At 39.5% G+C, this 17,314-nt stretch overlaps 1 protein-coding gene across 15 annotated transcripts in view; it reads left to right on the top strand.

The window, feature by feature from the left end:
- LOC103234817 (uncharacterized) overlaps positions 1 to 17,314 on the top strand; it is a 47,679-nt gene that overhangs the window by 10,464 nt on the left and 19,901 nt on the right. For 3 of the 15 annotated variants that reach the window (XM_007997089.3, XM_073016315.1, XM_073016319.1), the window contains exon 4: positions 4,006 to 5,301. The exons of the other annotated variants lie outside the window; for them this stretch is intronic. In XM_007997089.3, the coding sequence (XP_007995280.1) occupies positions 4,006 to 5,216 (1,211 nt within the window). In that variant the 3' untranslated portion in view covers positions 5,217 to 5,301. Of the gene's footprint in view, positions 1 to 4,005; positions 5,302 to 17,314 lie in introns of those variants that run through there. 15 annotated transcript variants of the gene reach the window in all.

The raw sequence follows: 17,314 nt of genomic DNA, 5'->3' as shown, positions 1-17,314 counted from the left end.
TGCGTGACTGCATCTCCTGTGCTCTCCCACTTGCTCCATCTTTTCCAGGCACATTGTCCTCCCTGCTGTTTCTCTATCCTGCCAAGGACGTTGTATTGCCTGTTGTGGCCAGTGATGTAAAACTCAGCAGATTGAACAAGAAACACTTATCTTTCTCTTCTGTAGGCCTGAAGTCTGACACATCTCACTGGGCAAAAATCAAGCTGTCTTAGGGCTTCGTTCCTTTCTGGATATTCATGGGGAGAAGACTTCATTTTGGTTTACCAGTCTCTAGGCACTGTCTACACTCCTTGACTCTTATTTCCTTTCCTCCATCTTCAAAGGCAACTACGTTGCATCCCTGACCATTCTACTATAGTCACGCTCCCTCTGCCACTCTTCTTATGCCTTCCTCTTTCACCTTTCAGGCCCCTTGTGATAGTATTCATCAATCTTGGATGATTCAAGATGACCCTTCCACTTTCTGCTTAGCTGGCTAGTGACCTCAATGGCATCTTAATCTCCCTTGCTGTGGAACGTAACATGTTCATATGTTCTGAGGACTGGATGTAGACATCTTTCAGGAATGATTATTTTCTCTACCACAAAAGATTCTGCCTCCAAGCCCCACTTGCTCTTCTCTCTGATTGGAATACACTGTCCCCACAAAACTTACTGATCCCTCTTTTAGTTTATGCAGCTCTCTGCTCAGTTTTAATATCATAGGAGAGGTCGTCTCCAAGCACCTTATTGAAAATACTATCCTATCTTTACTCTTCTTGGCCTACATGTGTTGCGTCTCATGTATTTTTGTCTACTGATAGATCACCTCTCCCCTTTACAATGTAGTCTCCTGAAGGTATTTATCTGTTTCTTTATGACTGCGTCTTCAGCACCTAGAATACTCCTGGTACATGGCAGGTATCTGTAAATATTTGGTATTCTTGTGAATGAATTAATGGATGAGAGGTCTTGACTGTCTGTAAGAATCATGGAGATAGCTAATAAATGACAGATATACCAGAGTGAATGTTATATAGTCATGCCTTGGTAACCATGGGGTTTGATTCCAGGGCCCCCTTGTGGATACCAAAAGCCAAGGATGCTCAAGTCCCTTCTACATGTAAAGTATTTGTGTATACCCTACACACATCCTCTCATATACTTTAAGTCATGTCTAGATTAGGTATAACACCAAATGCAATGCCTACCCATTGCTTTATTCACATGGATTCAATGTATAGGACTCAATGTGAGAAATTCAAGTTTTGCTGTGTGGAACTCTGTGGAATTTTTTTTTTTTCTAAATACTTCTGATGCACTGCTGGTTGAATCCATGTATGCTGAACCCACACATATGGAGGCTGACTGTATGTTGCAGGACAGTTTTTGTTTTTGTTTTTGTTTTTGTCTGTGTATGGCTGCTTATTCAATTTTGACTTTCTTAGATTCTCTTGACATGGTTGGTTTTCTGTGTGTTCTGTTGACCCACATCCCGTGGAAACTTTCAAGCGTTGTTTTCATGACCACACTGAGAAACATGCCTTCCATGGGGCTTACCCTGGAACTTTCCTTAAGGACCATGTTTACGTCTGTGAGAAATCCTTTATATCTGTGAGCTGAATGTTGCTTATATTTCTGCATGTTTTTCTTCAAAAAATGTGGTGTCTATTTCTGCATCTTTATACAAATTTAATTGTCAAAATGTGAAGGAATATAGATTTTACAGAAGTTTTTATTTATATTTACAGAGATAGAGTGTTGTATTTTCATCTCGTGAATTTTATGACCTGAAAGGAATTGGGAAACTGCTCTCAAAATAGAAACCTCCCAAAGGATACTCTCCCTTCTCTTTAAAGACTTCTTATTTACAAGTGACATCATATTACATATATCCATGTACTACTGTGTACTGACAGGTACATACTTACCAATTAATATTTTCCAAGATTCTTTCCATTGGAAAAATTTGGAAGTTATCTTTCCATTGGAAAAATTCAGGACTTGGTAATATCCTGACAAATTCAGGACTTGGTAATATCCTGACAAAGTTCTAAACATTTTGTGAGCATGAGCCGTAGTAAGAAACACACCTTTCAATGTAACCCAGACAAACATTTTTTGTGTGTGTAGATGTGCGTGAGTGGCTTTAGTAAGCAATTCATGTAATGACATTTTTCCTGCTTGTCATAATGCTGCAATAATTTTCATTCTAGTTCTTTTTTTGTAAATGTTTATTGTGGGTTTTAACTTTATTTCAGCTCATTGAGGCATAGTCTTGAGTATAAAAAGTTACAAAGCCTGTTTACGTCATAGGCTTTCTCTTCATTCCACGTGATTCTTAACAACTTTGGTTGTCTGCTCAGGAGCATCCCCCTTTGTGAACCTCTGGAAGGACAGCCTTTCAGATTCCCCTCAGAACTACAGTTGTCTGTCCGTGTACTCTTTGAGATAACCAAGTTACTGTCCACATCAAAACAGAAAAATAAGATTAAGTGTTTTTATACATGTGTAAAATTATTGTGGGGGAATACTTTGAATGTATAGATATTAAACACTCTGAGGTGTTTGGTGTGAACATTGTGAACAGTTCAACCAACTACGAAGTTTAATGGGACATTTTACAGAGGACTGCTCTCACTTCACATCAAGTGCACATTCGGCAGCTTTTCAAAAGTATCTTCATGTTTAGTAATTTGCTAGAAAGACTCTTAGAATTCACTGAATGCTTTTATCCTCACAGTTCCTGATTCTTACAGGGAAAACATGCATATTATAGTTAACCAAGAGAGAAACCAAGTAAGACAGAGTCCAAGGAAGTACCAAATCCTTATTTTCTATTGTATTCTCCCAGTGGAGTGGGGTATGTTACATTGCCAGGATTAGCATGTGACTTAGACACAGATAACTCCCAATCAGGCAAACTTACCTGAGTGCTGGGATCCAGAGTAATTACTGGGGCTCCATTACATAGCCATAATTGGTTGGTTGATTCCCATGTGGTTATTTAGTCTCCTGGTTTACTGATTCCCCGTGAGGTAAAGCCCCTGCATGAATCACACTGATGTTCTTTCTGATGTGAGGAGTACCACCCGCCATGCGCCAAAGGAGTGGCCAATCACAACCCTAAATAATATTGTTTCACTCTCGAGAGTTACCCAGGTTTTACCTTCAAGCAAAGAGACTCTCTTCAGGCATGACACTGCAAGATCCTAGAGATTACGTCTCAGATGCTGACAACATCCTGACCTCTTTCAAGTTAGGTTAACTTCTTTGTAAGGATGTATGACAGACAAATATATAAACTACGTATTCTGTTATTGCTTCTCCTTAAAGTTCCTTTGGATTCATATTTCACTACGTATGTAATATTTTAGCTTTATGATTTACCACACAACATTTTAGACTGACTAAAAAATTCACTAGAAATAGCAACAAGTGAAGTGTATATATTAATTTTTTAAACAAGTATTTTATTTCTAGCCAGAATTTTATGTGTGAGACATGGTGTGGTTCTAAATTGGTCTCATGCAAACCAGAAACCAGGGTGCACTTGGAAAACAGAAAATGAATGTTCATTAAAGTTAAATCCCACATCCTAAGTGTGAAGTCTTGAAAACACTGAACAAAGACTTTACTTGTTCACATGTCTCGTTTGGTGTTTTTTGTTTGTTTCTGTTTTTTGTTTTTGTTTTTTGGTTGTTTTTTTTGAGACAGAGTCTCACTCTGTTGCCCAGGCTGGAGTGCAATGGCCTGATCTTGGCTCACTGCAACCTCTGCCTCCCAGATTTAAGCAATTCTCCTGCCTCAGCCTCCTGAGTAGCCGGGATTACAGGTGCATGCCACCACGCCTGGCTAATTTTTGTATTTTTAGTAGAGACGGGGCTTCAACATGTTGGCCAGGATGGTCTCGAACTCCTGACCTCATGATCCACCTGCCTCGGCCTCCCAAAGTGCTGGGATTACAGGTGTGAGCCACCGTGCCCGGCCTACTTGTCCACATGTCTTAATTCTGTGTCCTTATAGGCAAGATCCAAACTGAAATGGAGACTGTTCCAGAGGCAGGAACACATGAAGAATTTTCCAGCAAGCAAATTTGGGAACAAATTGCAAGTGACTTAACCAGGTCTCAAGATTCCACCATAAATAACTCTCAGTTATTTGAACAAGATGATGGCTCCTCCCAGATTGAGGAAAGACTATCTACAGTTCACACAAGAGAAAAACCTTCCCAGGGTGGAAAGTGTAAACAGTCCTTCAATGATGTTTCCATCTTTAATCTTCCTCAGCAGTTATATTCAGGAGAGAAGTCTCATACCTGTGATGAGTGTGGAAAAAGCTTCTGTTACATCTCAGCCCTTCATATTCATCAGAGAGTCCACATGGGAGTGAAATGCTACAAGTGTGATGTGTGTGGTAAGGAATTTAGTCAGAGCTCACGTCTGCAAACTCATCAGAGAGTCCACACCGGAGAGAAACCATTCAAATGTGAGCAGTGTGGGAAAGGCTTCAGATGTAGATCAGCACTTAAAGTTCATTGCAAATTACACATGAGAGAGAAACCTTATAATTGTGAGAAATGTGGGAAGGCCTTCATGCACAATTTCCAGCTTCAGAAACATCAGAGAATTCATACTGGGGAGAAGCCATTCAAATGTGAAATATGTGGTAAGAGCTTCTGTCTTAGGTCAAGTCTTAATAGGCATTGCATGGTTCACACAGCAGAGAAACTGTACAAATCTGAAAAGTATGGAAGAGGTTTCATTGATAGGCTAGATTTGCATAAGCATCAGATGATTCATATGGGACAGAAACCATATAATTGTAAAGAATGTGGGAAGAGCTTCAAATGGTCCTCATATCTTTTGGTCCATCAGCGAGTCCACACTGGAGAAAAGCCATACAAATGTGAGGAGTGTGGGAAGGGCTACATTAGTAAATCAGGTCTTGACTTCCACCATAGAACCCACACGGGAGAGAGATCTTATAACTGTGATAACTGTGGGAAGAGCTTTAGACATGCTTCTAGTATTTTGAATCATAAGAAACTCCACTGCCGAAGAAAACCATTGAAATGTGAAGACTGTGGAAAGAGGCTTGTACACCGGTCATACTGTAAAGATCAACAAAGAGACTACAGTGGAGAAAACACATCCAAATGTGAGGACTGTGGGAAGCGCTACAAGAGGCGCTTGAATTTGGATATCATTTTATCATTATTTTTAAATGACATATAAGTTATACATGTTTGTGGAGTGTGAAATTTGATACATGTATATAATGTATATAATGTATGCTGATTAAATCAGTTTAATTTGTGTATCACCTTTGTGCATTTATTAATTTGTGTATCACCTTTGTGCATTTATGATTTGTGTTGGAAAAATTGAACATCTAATTTTTGGATTTGAAAACAAGTTACTGTTGATTATAGTCACCTATAGGGCTGTAGAACATTAGAAGTGAAGTAGTGAGGAGTTTTTTTGTTTTTGTTTTTGTTTTGTTTTGTTTTGTTTGAGACGGAGTCTTGCTCTATCGCCCAGGCTGGAGTGCAGTGGTGCAATCTTGGCTCACTGCAAGCTCTGCCTCCCGGGTTCAGGCCATTCTCCTGCATCAGCCACCCAAGTAGTAGGGACTACAGGTACCCACCACCAAGCTCAGCTAATTTTTTGTATTTTTTAGTAGAAATGGGGTTTCACCATGTTAGCCAGGATGGTCTCAATCTCCTAACCTCGTGATCCGCCCGCCTCAGCCTCCCAAAGTGCTGAATAGTGCGGAGTTTTGAATAAAGTTACAAGATCAAGAGCCAGGGTTCTAGAGAGAGGAAAAGAGGGAGAGAGATTTTTCTTGGGACTGGAACCTGAATGAACTTAGTCCAGGGCAGGGGTGCAGTCCCTCCCACTGCTTGCCAGGTTGATTAGGCCTGCAAAGTCAGCCGTTTCAATTCATCCTGCATGGATGTCTATTCAGGTGACTTGGATCAGTAAGACAGGGAAACTTTCCACCCATTCCTCATGGATGTCTATTCAGGCAACACAAGCCAGTATGGATTAGGAAAGGAGAGGCAAAGCACCCTGAGTGAGAAAAAAGATAGGAAGAGGAAAAGAGAGAAAGAAAAAAGGGAAGGGATTGACTGGGCATGGTGGCTCATGCCTGCAATCCCAGCATGAGAGGCCAAGGTGGGCAGATTGCTTGAGTGTAGGAGTTTAAGACCAGTCTGGGCAACATGAGGAAACCCTGTCTCTATAAAAATACAAAAATTAGCCGGGCATGGTGGCACATGCCTGTAGTATCAGCTACTTAGGAGGCTGAGGAGGGAGGATCATTTGAGCCTGGGAGGCAGAGGTTGCAGTGAGTTAAGATCACATTACTGCACTCTAGCCTGGGTGACAGAGTGAGACCCTGTCTCAAAAAGAAAGAAAATCATTGGCTGGTAGGGTGAGGCGGTCCCAATCCCTGTTGGACTGAACAAAGGAGGACAAACACGGGAATAAAGATAAAGACAAAAGAGTATATTTGGAAGAAGGGGTCAGGAGGCTTCTTGCTTCTAGTGAACCAGGGCCATGAGCTTCTAGATCCCTTTGTATTTATTTAGCAAAGGAGATAGGGAGAAGGAGGTGGTTGTCAGTCAGTAGATTGACTTGGTGCAGGCCTGCACGACTGCATTCTCTGAACAGTAGTCTCCAGATGTTCCAGTAGATAACCTCCAGGAGCACAGCACCAGGGAGTGTTTGAACCCAACAAATCTGGCAGCAGGCGCAGATGTGAGTTTGCTCACATCCTGCATTCATGATAAACAGTGTGCTGTTTGATCACATAGCCTTACTGGAGTGCTGAGTTGGTCACGATCCTATGGCTTTCGGCTCTCTACAGCAGAGGCAGAGGCAAGGAGGTCCATGAGGCTGGAGAAAGCCACCCGTTGTGGTAACACTGAATCAAAAGTTCAGTCAGGTGATTTTCAATTGTGAAGAAATCTTGTCCAGCAGTACTGTCAGCTCACATGTCTCCCACTCAGGGAGAGAAAGGCCCCCCACCAACTCCCATGATCCTAGACAAATCCGCAAAGAATATGCCACCAACCACAGGTTCCTGGGCTCTCTGCAACAGAAATTGAAATGAGGCTGAAAGGGTTTTCCCAGACAAGCTTTCGTTGGAGCTTATGCCAGGACATAAGGGAGGTAGCACAAGAATCTCCTGACTCCTTTCAAAGAGCTCATAGGATTGTTTATTTGGCAAAGTGTGGGAATTAACATCAGGAATAGGGTTTGAAGGCTGGGCTGGGCAAAGCACATGACTGGTAGGGCATGCAGGTCAGTATTACCTGGTTGCAATGGTTATCTTGTGTAATGGGCCACCTGGTGGTCTGGGTGGTGGCAACAAGGCTGTAAATCAATTGTTTAGCATTTCATCCCGAAGTGAGACACTCTACAACTTTGTGATATGCCAGGGTTCTTGGAACCAATCCCCCACATATACTAAGGGTCAACTGTACTAGGACACTTCATACCTCACTTTCAAATAGCCAGACCAAAGATAAGTAAGAAAAAACAACAAACAAAGATGAGTAAGGAAATAGAGAATTTGAAGAACATTATACACAAAATTGACCTAAAACACATATATGGAATAACCCACACAACAACAACAGAGTATACATTTTCTCATTTGCACATGGCATATTCTCCAGGATAGCTATATATTGGGCCATGAATCAAGTGTTAATAAATTTTAATACAATAAAATACATTTTTTTTCAATTACAATCTAGATCACAAAAACTAGAAATGATAGCAGCAAGAAAAGTGAAAATTCACAAGTTTGTGGAGACTAAACACATTCTTAAATAACCTATATGTCAGAGTAAATTAGAAGGGAAATTAGAAAATATGTGGAGACCATTGAAAATAAAAACAATGTGCCAAAATTTATCAGATGAGATAAAAGCAGTAGTAGGTGGGAAATTTGTACCTGTAAATGCTTATATTAAAGAAAGAAATATCTTAAATTCACGACCTAATTTTATATCCATGAACTACAAAAGGGCAAAGAATTTGAACCAGAAAGCTAGTAGAAGGAAAGAAATAATGCTGATTAATGCAATGACAAATGGAGAATAGAAAAACAGAAAATTAACCAAACTGAGAGTTGGTTATTCCAGAAGATTAAGAAACTTGAGAAACCTATAGTTAGATTGACTAAAAAATAGAGAAGCCTCAAGAAACAAAATTTACACACAAAAATGTGAACATTACTGCAAATTTTAGAGAAAAATGATTATAATAGAGCACTATCTGCAATTGTAAGCCAACAAACTGTACCACCTAGATGAAATAGACAAATCCCTTAAAACATATACCCTACCAAAAATGAATCACGAAGACAGAAAATCTGAGTAGATCCTTAACTAGTAAGGAGATTTAATCAGTAACCCAGAGCCTCCCAACAAAGAAAGGCCCAAACTAGGTGGCTTCACTGGTTAATTCTTCCATTTAAAAAAAATTTTTGTTTTTATTTTTAGTAACCTGTATTTTACTTAGAAGTATTCCAAACATTTAAGGAACATTTAGCACCACAACTCCTCAACCTCTTCCCAAAAATGCAAGAGGAGGGAACACTTCCTAGTTCCTTCTTTGAGGCGAGGATTACCATGGTACCAAACCAGAAAAAGACATTGCATGAAAATTATAGACCAACATCCTGTGTGAATACTGATGCAGACTCTACCATAAAATACCAGCAAAATTCAGCAGTATATTAAAAGGATTATACTCAATGACCAAACATTTATTTCTGGAATGCAAATATAATTTATGACTCAGCATACAAATATTCATGTATTATGCTGCATGAACAGATTGAAAGATATAAAAATATCCACATGATCATGTCAGTGAATGCAGAAAATTCATTTAACAAAATTCACCTTTTCATGATTAAAATACCACTCAAACAACTAAAAAGAAACTATCTCAACAAAATAAAGGCTAGATGTGGAAAATCTCAAGAGCTTATTTTCATATTCAATGGTGAAGGACTGTAAGCTCTTCTTCTAATATCAAGAACACAATGAGTTTGCTCCACTTTTCCACATCAGTCGACATAGTATTGGAAGTTCTAGGCAGAACGATCAGGTAGAAAAAGGAAATAAACCTGTTAAAATTGGAAACAGATAAAACTGTGTCTATATGCTGACGACATGTTCTTATAAATGTAAATCCTACTCAAGAAAAAAACCTCTTGGAGCTAACAAAGTCAAAAAGTTGCAGGAAAAATACCTAGATAGAAGAAGCAGTTGTATTTCTACACAAAAAACAATCTGAAAAGGAAAATACTTCTCTTGGCAATAGCATCAAAAAGAAACAATTAGGAACTGTCATAACGAAGGACAAGAGAAGCACTTGAACACTGAGCTCTGCAACACCTTACTGAAGGAAATAAAAGGAGGCATGAATAAATGGAGATATATCCATTATTAATGAGTTGACAGATAAATTACAAGGCAGTCAATACCACCTAAAATGGTCTACAGATTCACTGCAATCCTTAACGTAATCACAAAGATTTTTTTTTCAGAAATGGAAAAATTCACCCAAGATTCATGTGAAATATCAAGGGATGCTCTCTCCTTTGGTCATATCCTAAACCTTGTCATTTCCTAGCAAATACTCTTCGGTAAAATTTGCAGCACTAGTCTGCAACAACTTTCACCTGTATTGCCACTTGCGTCCCATCAGCATTCTTGCATCAATAATCTTAGTACCTTGCCAATACCTACAATCCACTGAGGCTATCACCTTTTTGCTCTTTTATCCCCTTATGTCCTCACAGCCAGCCAAGTGCATCTCTTGTCAGGAGAGGACTGCTCACTTCCACTTCTATCTTACGTCCCAGAATATGTCCCATGAAAATCTCTAGCTAGACAAAGGCAGAGAAAGATAATATTTGATTTTTTAGGCTTTATGAAAGACAGAGGAATAGCAATAGGGGTTTGGAGTAGACCCTGCAAGCAGCAGTCAATAGGGTGTATCCTGAATAAATAGCTGGTAAAGGACATTTGTTTTGATGCTCTGTCCAATTCCACTTCAGGAAAGCCTGTCATAGAGTTAGTTAGAGTGATGTTTTATTAGAATAATAATGACCTCCATGTTTTTGATTTTTGAATTATTCTCACGCTTTGGAATTAAGGAATTTCTCATTACAAATTATTCTTCAGATACTTTGTGTATAATCATGTTCTTAGTTTGTAAGCACTGCTGTCGGGTTATACAGGGCAGTGAGTGGACATATCTGTGAAGCATTAACTCTGGGCATTGTGGTGAGTGTAATGGTAGAAGTATTTTCAATGTGTTGTGAGGGAAAGAAATATACCAATTCATGATAGGTGAGTGGGCTATTGGTGTAACTGAAAGAAGGTCCAGCTGCTCATCACTTATAGAAAAAAGCCAAAATAACAAAAGGAATGTGTGATAAAAAGAGTGAATTTTATTATTTGTTGCTAGCAAGGGAAAGAGTGACTGGAATCTTTTCCAAAAGTTGCCACTTTTCAATTTCTGGAGAGAGGGCCACCATTTAAGAAGCAGGTTTGGAATGCATCGAGGTAAGGGGGTTTAGGAGGTACCTGATGGCCTGTCTCGCTCTGATGATCTTGAATTATTGTTCCATCTAGTGAAGGGGCCAGCGCCATCATGGGCTCAATCAGGTTATAAATTAATGGCAATCAATCTTGCAGTTCATCTGTCGCAAGGAGGAGAGAATTTCAGAGCTGCCTGATCCTCATCAGTATTCTTCCCATGAAGCTTCTAAGAAAATATATGAGCAGATAAGTGAGCATGGTGTGAGCTTAACAAGCATCCAAGTAAATAAATGTGCATAGGGCATGGAAGCATAAGGTGAGAAAAAGAAGGGAGTGGAGTTTTAAAGCAGATTTGGAGGCTGTATTTCAACACGAAAGAAAACACATATGTAGTTTGTCTCAAAACTACTTCTTGAGACTGGGGAGAAGAGGTAAAGAAAAAACAGTTTTTAAAATGTAGTTTGAAGCTAAGGTGCTTGGTTACGTAGGCTCCAAAACACTATTAGGCCAACCAGCCCAACCTTGCTTAAACTTGAGTAATGATTCAAATATAAAATGCATCACTTTAAAATGTATCCTTTAGTGGTTTTTAATATATTCCTAAAGTTGTGCAACTGTCACTACTCTCTAATTTCAGGTTTTTTTAATCAGCCCAGAAAGAAATCCCCTATCCTTTGGCAGTCACTCCCAATCCTCGTCCTTTCTCCACCAGCTCCTGGCAATCACTATTCTACTTTCTGTTTCTACAGATTTGCCCATTCTGAATATTTCATGTAAATGAAATCATACAACCAAGCTCTCTTCTGTATCACATCTCTTAGTTTTCATTTCTCTTGGTGTATACTTAGGAGTGAAATTGGGTAATAAGCTGTATTAGTCTGTTTTCACACTGCTCTAAAGTACTCATATAAAGTATGAGACTGGGTAATTTATAAAGACAAGAGATTTAATTGACTCACAGTTCCAAGTATTAACAGGAAGTATGACTGGGAGGCCTCAGGAAACTTACAATCATGGTGGAAGGCGAAGGAGAAGAAAGCACTAGAACAGAAGAGAGAGAGCAAAGGGTAAGTGCCACACACTTTCAAACAACTGGACTTCATGAGAACTCACTCATTATCATGAGAATAGCAAGGGGAAAGTCCTTCCCTATGATTTAATCACTTCCCACCAGGCTCGTCTCCCAACATGTGGGAATTACAATTTGAGATGAGATTTGGGTGGGGACACAGAGCCAAATCATATAAGCTCAATCTTTTTGTCAGTGTATTTTGCCAGTATCAGCCTCTTTGGGATGTCCATGCCCTGAGATTCTGTGGTCTTCATTCTGGGAATGAACTGAGTCTAGGGCTGCAAAACAGATGAAGAATGCTCCCTGCAATACATATTACAACACATAGGATGATGAGTGTGGTGAAATGGTAAAATTGACAATGGACAGAGAGGACAGCAGTACTGCCCTTAGATCCAGGGAAGTGATGTCCATGCTCTAGGCCCTGTGTGTCATGGGCCCACAGTTTCCAGTGCCTCCTTCACATTCTTCTTTGGTATCTGGAACTAATCATGCCTGGCAGTGCTGTTCAAATGGAGTTCCCTGAGCCCTGACCTGGACCTGTGTTTGCCATTCTGTTTTCTGTTTTGTTTTGTTTTTAATCTAGAGCAGATGTTTGGTGTTATTTGCAATTTAAATTGCAAATTTCCATTTAAATTGAAAGCAAATTCAGCCTAGCACTATGGCTCATGCCTGTAATCCCAGCATTTTGCGAGGTCAAGTCAGGAGGATTAATTGAGACCAAGAGTTCAAGACCTGCCTTAACAACATAGTGAAACTCCATTGCTACAAAAAATCTAATAAAGTAGACAAATATGGAGACTGAGGCAGGAGGATCACTTGAACCCAGGAGGTTAAGGCTGCAATGAGCTATGATTGTGCCACTGCACTCCAGCCTGGGTTACAGAGCAAGATTCTCTATCTAAAAAAATAAAATAAAATAGCAAATACAAACTATATGTCAATACAATTTTTACAATTAGATTGGGAATATTTATAGTAAAATTTGAACCATGAAGCTTGAGTCCTCTTGCTTTGTTGTTTTTCTGAATCATTTTGGACATTCTGAGTCCCTTGAAATTTCATATGAATCCAGCATTCAGCATGTTAATATTTAAAGAGAAGTCAGCTGGCATCTTGAGAAGTATTCCATTGAATTTGTAGAACTGTTTGGGGAGTGTCTCCATCAATGTTTAGTCTTATATTCTATGAAGATGGAGTGCTGTTCTATTTATGTAGATCATCGTAGCTTCATTCAACAAAACAGTAGACTCAACAAACTTAAATGGCCTAGTATTTCTTGGGGAAAAATATTCATAAACATAAAGGAAAGTTTAATGAGTTTGATAAGCATAAAAAATAAAACTTATGAAAAGGGAAACAAACACGGGGAAAAGCTCACCACACATATATTTGACAGCACAGGTATAAGCAGACTATACAAATACCTCCTACTAGGTGACAATAAAATGAAAAACTAATTTTTAAAAGACCAAAATGGTTAACTATACAGTTTTAAAAATTATATACAGATGGTTGCCAAGCACATTTGGAGGTATGCATCACCATTATTAATGAGAGAAATAGAAATTAAAATCAATATGTAACATCATTCCTCACCACTAGAAAGACAAAAATTAAAACAATGAGCAATACTAAGTCTTGGCAAAGAGTTGGAAGAACTATAGTGTTTAATACATTGCTAGCAGGAGTATAAAACAGTATAAATTCCTTGAAGAACTGTTTGGCAATTTCTTATGAATTTAAACATACAACTGTTCAGTAACCCAACATAAAAGCATACTCAGATATGGCAGATGTTGCCACTAAAACAACACTTTAACCAAACATTATCCTCTGTTTAATGGTAGGTTTTATAAGGTGTAGCATTGTGTCTTTCACCTTGGAGGGGATATCTGTGTTTCAGAAATAGAATTTCAAGAAACATCACCTAGGTCATGGTTCCCTACATTTTCATGGGGTTTATCATACCCCATGGTTTATAGATTTCTAAAGGAGCTCATTTGCAACTTTCTGCACATCAGATTCTAACAGCATGGTGTCTTTTTTTTTCTTTTTTCTTTTCCTTGTTTTTTTTTTTTTTTTTTTGAGACGGAGTCTTGCTCTGTCGCCCAGGCTGGAGTGCAGTGGCACCATCTCGGGTCACTGCAACCTCTGCCTTCCAGGTTCACGCCATTCTCCTGCCTCAGCTTCCCAAGTAGCTGGGACTACAGGTGCCTGCCACCACGCCCGGCTAATTATTTTGTATTTTTTTTTTTTTTTTAGTAGAGACGGATTTTCACTGTGTTAGCCAGGATGGTCTCAATCTCCTGACCTCATGATCCACCTGCCTTGGCCTCTCAAAGTGCTGGGATTACAGGTGTGAGCCACCGCGCCCGGCCAGCATGGTGTCTTTAGTGTAGTGGTCCCATGTGATATTGTGGCGAATGCAAACTGTTGAGAGCATTTTAGAATATATGATGGCACAGGGAAGGAGATTCATGATAAGATGGAGAAACTTGGCCGGGAGCGGTGGCTCAAGCCTGTAATCTCAGCACTTTGGGAGGCCGAGACGGGCGGATCACGAGGTCAGGAGATCAAGACCATCCTGGCTAACACGGTGAAACCCCGTCTCTACTGAAAAATACAAAAATCTAGCCAGGCGAGGTGGCGGGCGCCTGTAGTCCCAGCTACTCGGGAGGCTGAGGCAGGAGAATGGCGTAAACCTGGGAGGCGGAGCTTGCAGTGAGCTGAGATCCGGCCACTGCACTCCAGCCTGGGCGACAGAGCAAGACTCTGCCTCAAAAAAAAAAAAAAAAAAAAAAAAGATGGAGAAACTTCACAATGGAGGGCTCAGATATCCCTAACATAAGAACCTTTATTGCTGGCAAACCTAGGAACAAGTTGCAACTACATCAAGCAAGAATAAGACTCTCTAATGAATCTTGAAAAAATTAACTCCTGGTTCTTAAAGCAAGAGGTTCTGCTGTCACATATGTGCCAGAGTTCAGGATTCGGAAGATAAAGACTATGTCATAAATTTTCAAGGAGATAGTTCCAATAATAACTAAAATCAAAAGTTTCCAGGAAGCAGAGCCTAAGATTCTTACAAGAAATTTATAAAAGTAACTAAGTAATTAGAGTAGAGGTCAATAAATTTCCTTGAAAAATGTCCCATATAAATGCAATCAGTATCTTTTTCAGCTTCAGTTGGATTTGACATCACTGTGATAATGAAAGAGCACATAATAGAGAGAGAGTTTATTATAGTCACATGACTTTGGGAAAACCATCACCTAACCCTGCAGACAAATTTCACAGAAAATCCATGTGTAATGAATGTGGACAAAAAAGTAGTGATGGCTCTAAACTTGAAAGGCATCAGTAATTAGATTAGATAGGGAAGCTCCATATATGTAGTAATATAGATTGGGCTTCAGTTATAGCTTAGTTCTTCCCATTCATAAGCCTTTCCAAACTCAAGTCATCATCTAGTCAACTCTGGAGAGAAGCCTTAGAAGTGTGGTTTATCTTCAGATAAATTAAAGTCTTCAAGTTCACAAAGATGTCTATAATAGTGATATATCTCTTACAGCTAATGAGTCTAGTTAGAGTTGTCTTCAAAGTTGAGAATCTTCATTTGAAGATACCATATAAGGGAGACACTCCAGAAAATTATGTCCTTCAAGTACTTCTGCATGTATTATAATCATCTTTATACCAATACAATTGTAAAATATAATTTAAAAAAATTTTTAAAGGAAGGAGTCCAAGAAGATGGAGGTGCCCAAAATCTAGAAGAGTCAAATGTGGCTTCCTCCTTATTACTTCAATGATATTGAGAGGATCCCTGTAAATGGAAAACCTTTATTAAGTTTATCAAAAGTTAATGCTAAGTTGCACTCAAATAAATAATACTGAAGGTGTAACCTTGCAAGTATTATTCAAGAACACCACCATCAATTCTATGTAGAAAACCGCACAACGTTACATTCACAATAACAGAAACTAAAGTATAAGTTATACTGCTATAAGCCAAACGTTTCTGTCTAGCTTCCAATGAGAGATGTAAAATAAAATTCTTATTATTTGGGTCTGCATCAGAACAATCAGAAATGAACAGAATATTTTCATTTCTTTTGTATTTTTGTTACAATACATACTGAAGAAAAATTTTCCTCTTTTTATTTTTTGCCTTATTATTATTTCGAGACAGAGTTTTGCTCTTTTGCCCACGCTGGAGTGAAGTGGCGCCATCTTGGCTCACTGCAACCTCTGCCCCCCAGGTTCAAGTGATTCTCCTGCCTCAGCCTCCCGAATAGCTGGGATTATAGGCGTCAGCCACCAAGTCCAACTAATGTTTGTATTTTTAATAGAGACGGGGTTTTGCCATGTTAGCTAGGCTGATCTCGAACTCCTGACCTTAGGTGATCCACCCGCCTTGGCCTCCCAAAGTGCTAGGATTGCAGGCATAAGCCACCATGCCTGGCCTTTATTTATTTATTTTTTAAAGTTAGGTCTCTCTGTGTCGCCAAGGCTGGAGTGCAGTGGCGCAATCACAGTTCACTGTTGCCTTCACCTCCTGCGCTCGATCAATTCTACTGCCTCAGGCTCCTGAGTAGCTGGGACTATAGGTACATGCCAACACACCTGGCTAATTTTTTTTTTCTTGTTTTCTTGTAGAAACGGGGTCTCACAATGTTATCCAGGCTGGTCTCGATCTCCTGGCCTCAAGTGATCCTCCCACCTCAACCTCCCAAAATGCTGAGATTACAGGTGTGAGGCACCATGCCTGGCCCAATAATTGTAGTTTTAAATTAAACTTTCTGTAACATTACACAGTTTTGTTTTTGTTTTGTTTTGTTTTTTTGAGGAGTTTTGTTTTTGTTGCCCAGGCTGGAGTGCAATGGCATGATCTCAGCTCACAGCAATCTCTGCCTCCTGGGTTCAAGCAATTTTCCTGCCTCAGCCTCCAGAATAGCTGGGATTACAGATGTGTGCCACCATGCCCAGCTAATTTTGTATTTTTTTACTAGAGAGGGAGTTTCACCATGTTGGTCAGGCTGGTCTCGAATTCCCAACATTACACAGTTTTATATGATTTAATTTTTTGGACCCTACCTATAGTATAGAGAGAGGACTATTTTCTACTGTAACTCTTTGTAGTTCAGTAAAGTTAATAATGAAAAGACATTCTGGCCGGGCGCGGTGGCTCACGTCTGTAATCCCAGCACTTTGGTAGGCCGAGGTGAGCAGATCACGAGGTCAGGAGTTCGAGACCAGCCTGACCAACACAGTGAAACCCCATTTCTACTAAAAATACAAAAAAATTAGCTAGGCGTGATGGCGCGTGCCTGTAATCCCAGCTACTCAGGAGGCTGAAGCAGGAGCATCGCTTAAACCCAAGAGGTGGAGGTTGCTGTAAGCCGAGATGGTGCCATTGCGCTCCAGCCTGAGTGGCAGAGTGATACTCCATCTCAAAAAAAAAAAAAAAAGACATTCCTCAGAAAAGCAGGGATTGATAATAATCAGTTGTGTTATCTTTTTGTAGTGAAATAATTTGAAATTCACAGGAAATTGCAAGGGAAGTACAGAGAAACCCCCTGGGTCTTCCATCTAGTTTCTTAATTACATTTTACATAATTTTAGTAAAATATCAAAACCAGGAATTCAACATTGGCACAATGTGTGTGTATACTACTTTTATTCAT

This window comes from Chlorocebus sabaeus, chromosome 6 (assembly GCF_047675955.1).
Source record: "Chlorocebus sabaeus isolate Y175 chromosome 6, mChlSab1.0.hap1, whole genome shotgun sequence".
NCBI classification, from domain to species: domain Eukaryota; kingdom Metazoa; phylum Chordata; class Mammalia; order Primates; family Cercopithecidae; genus Chlorocebus; species Chlorocebus sabaeus.
Note: the sequence above shows the minus strand (reverse complement) of the source record. Positions and strands in the feature narration are given on the sequence as shown.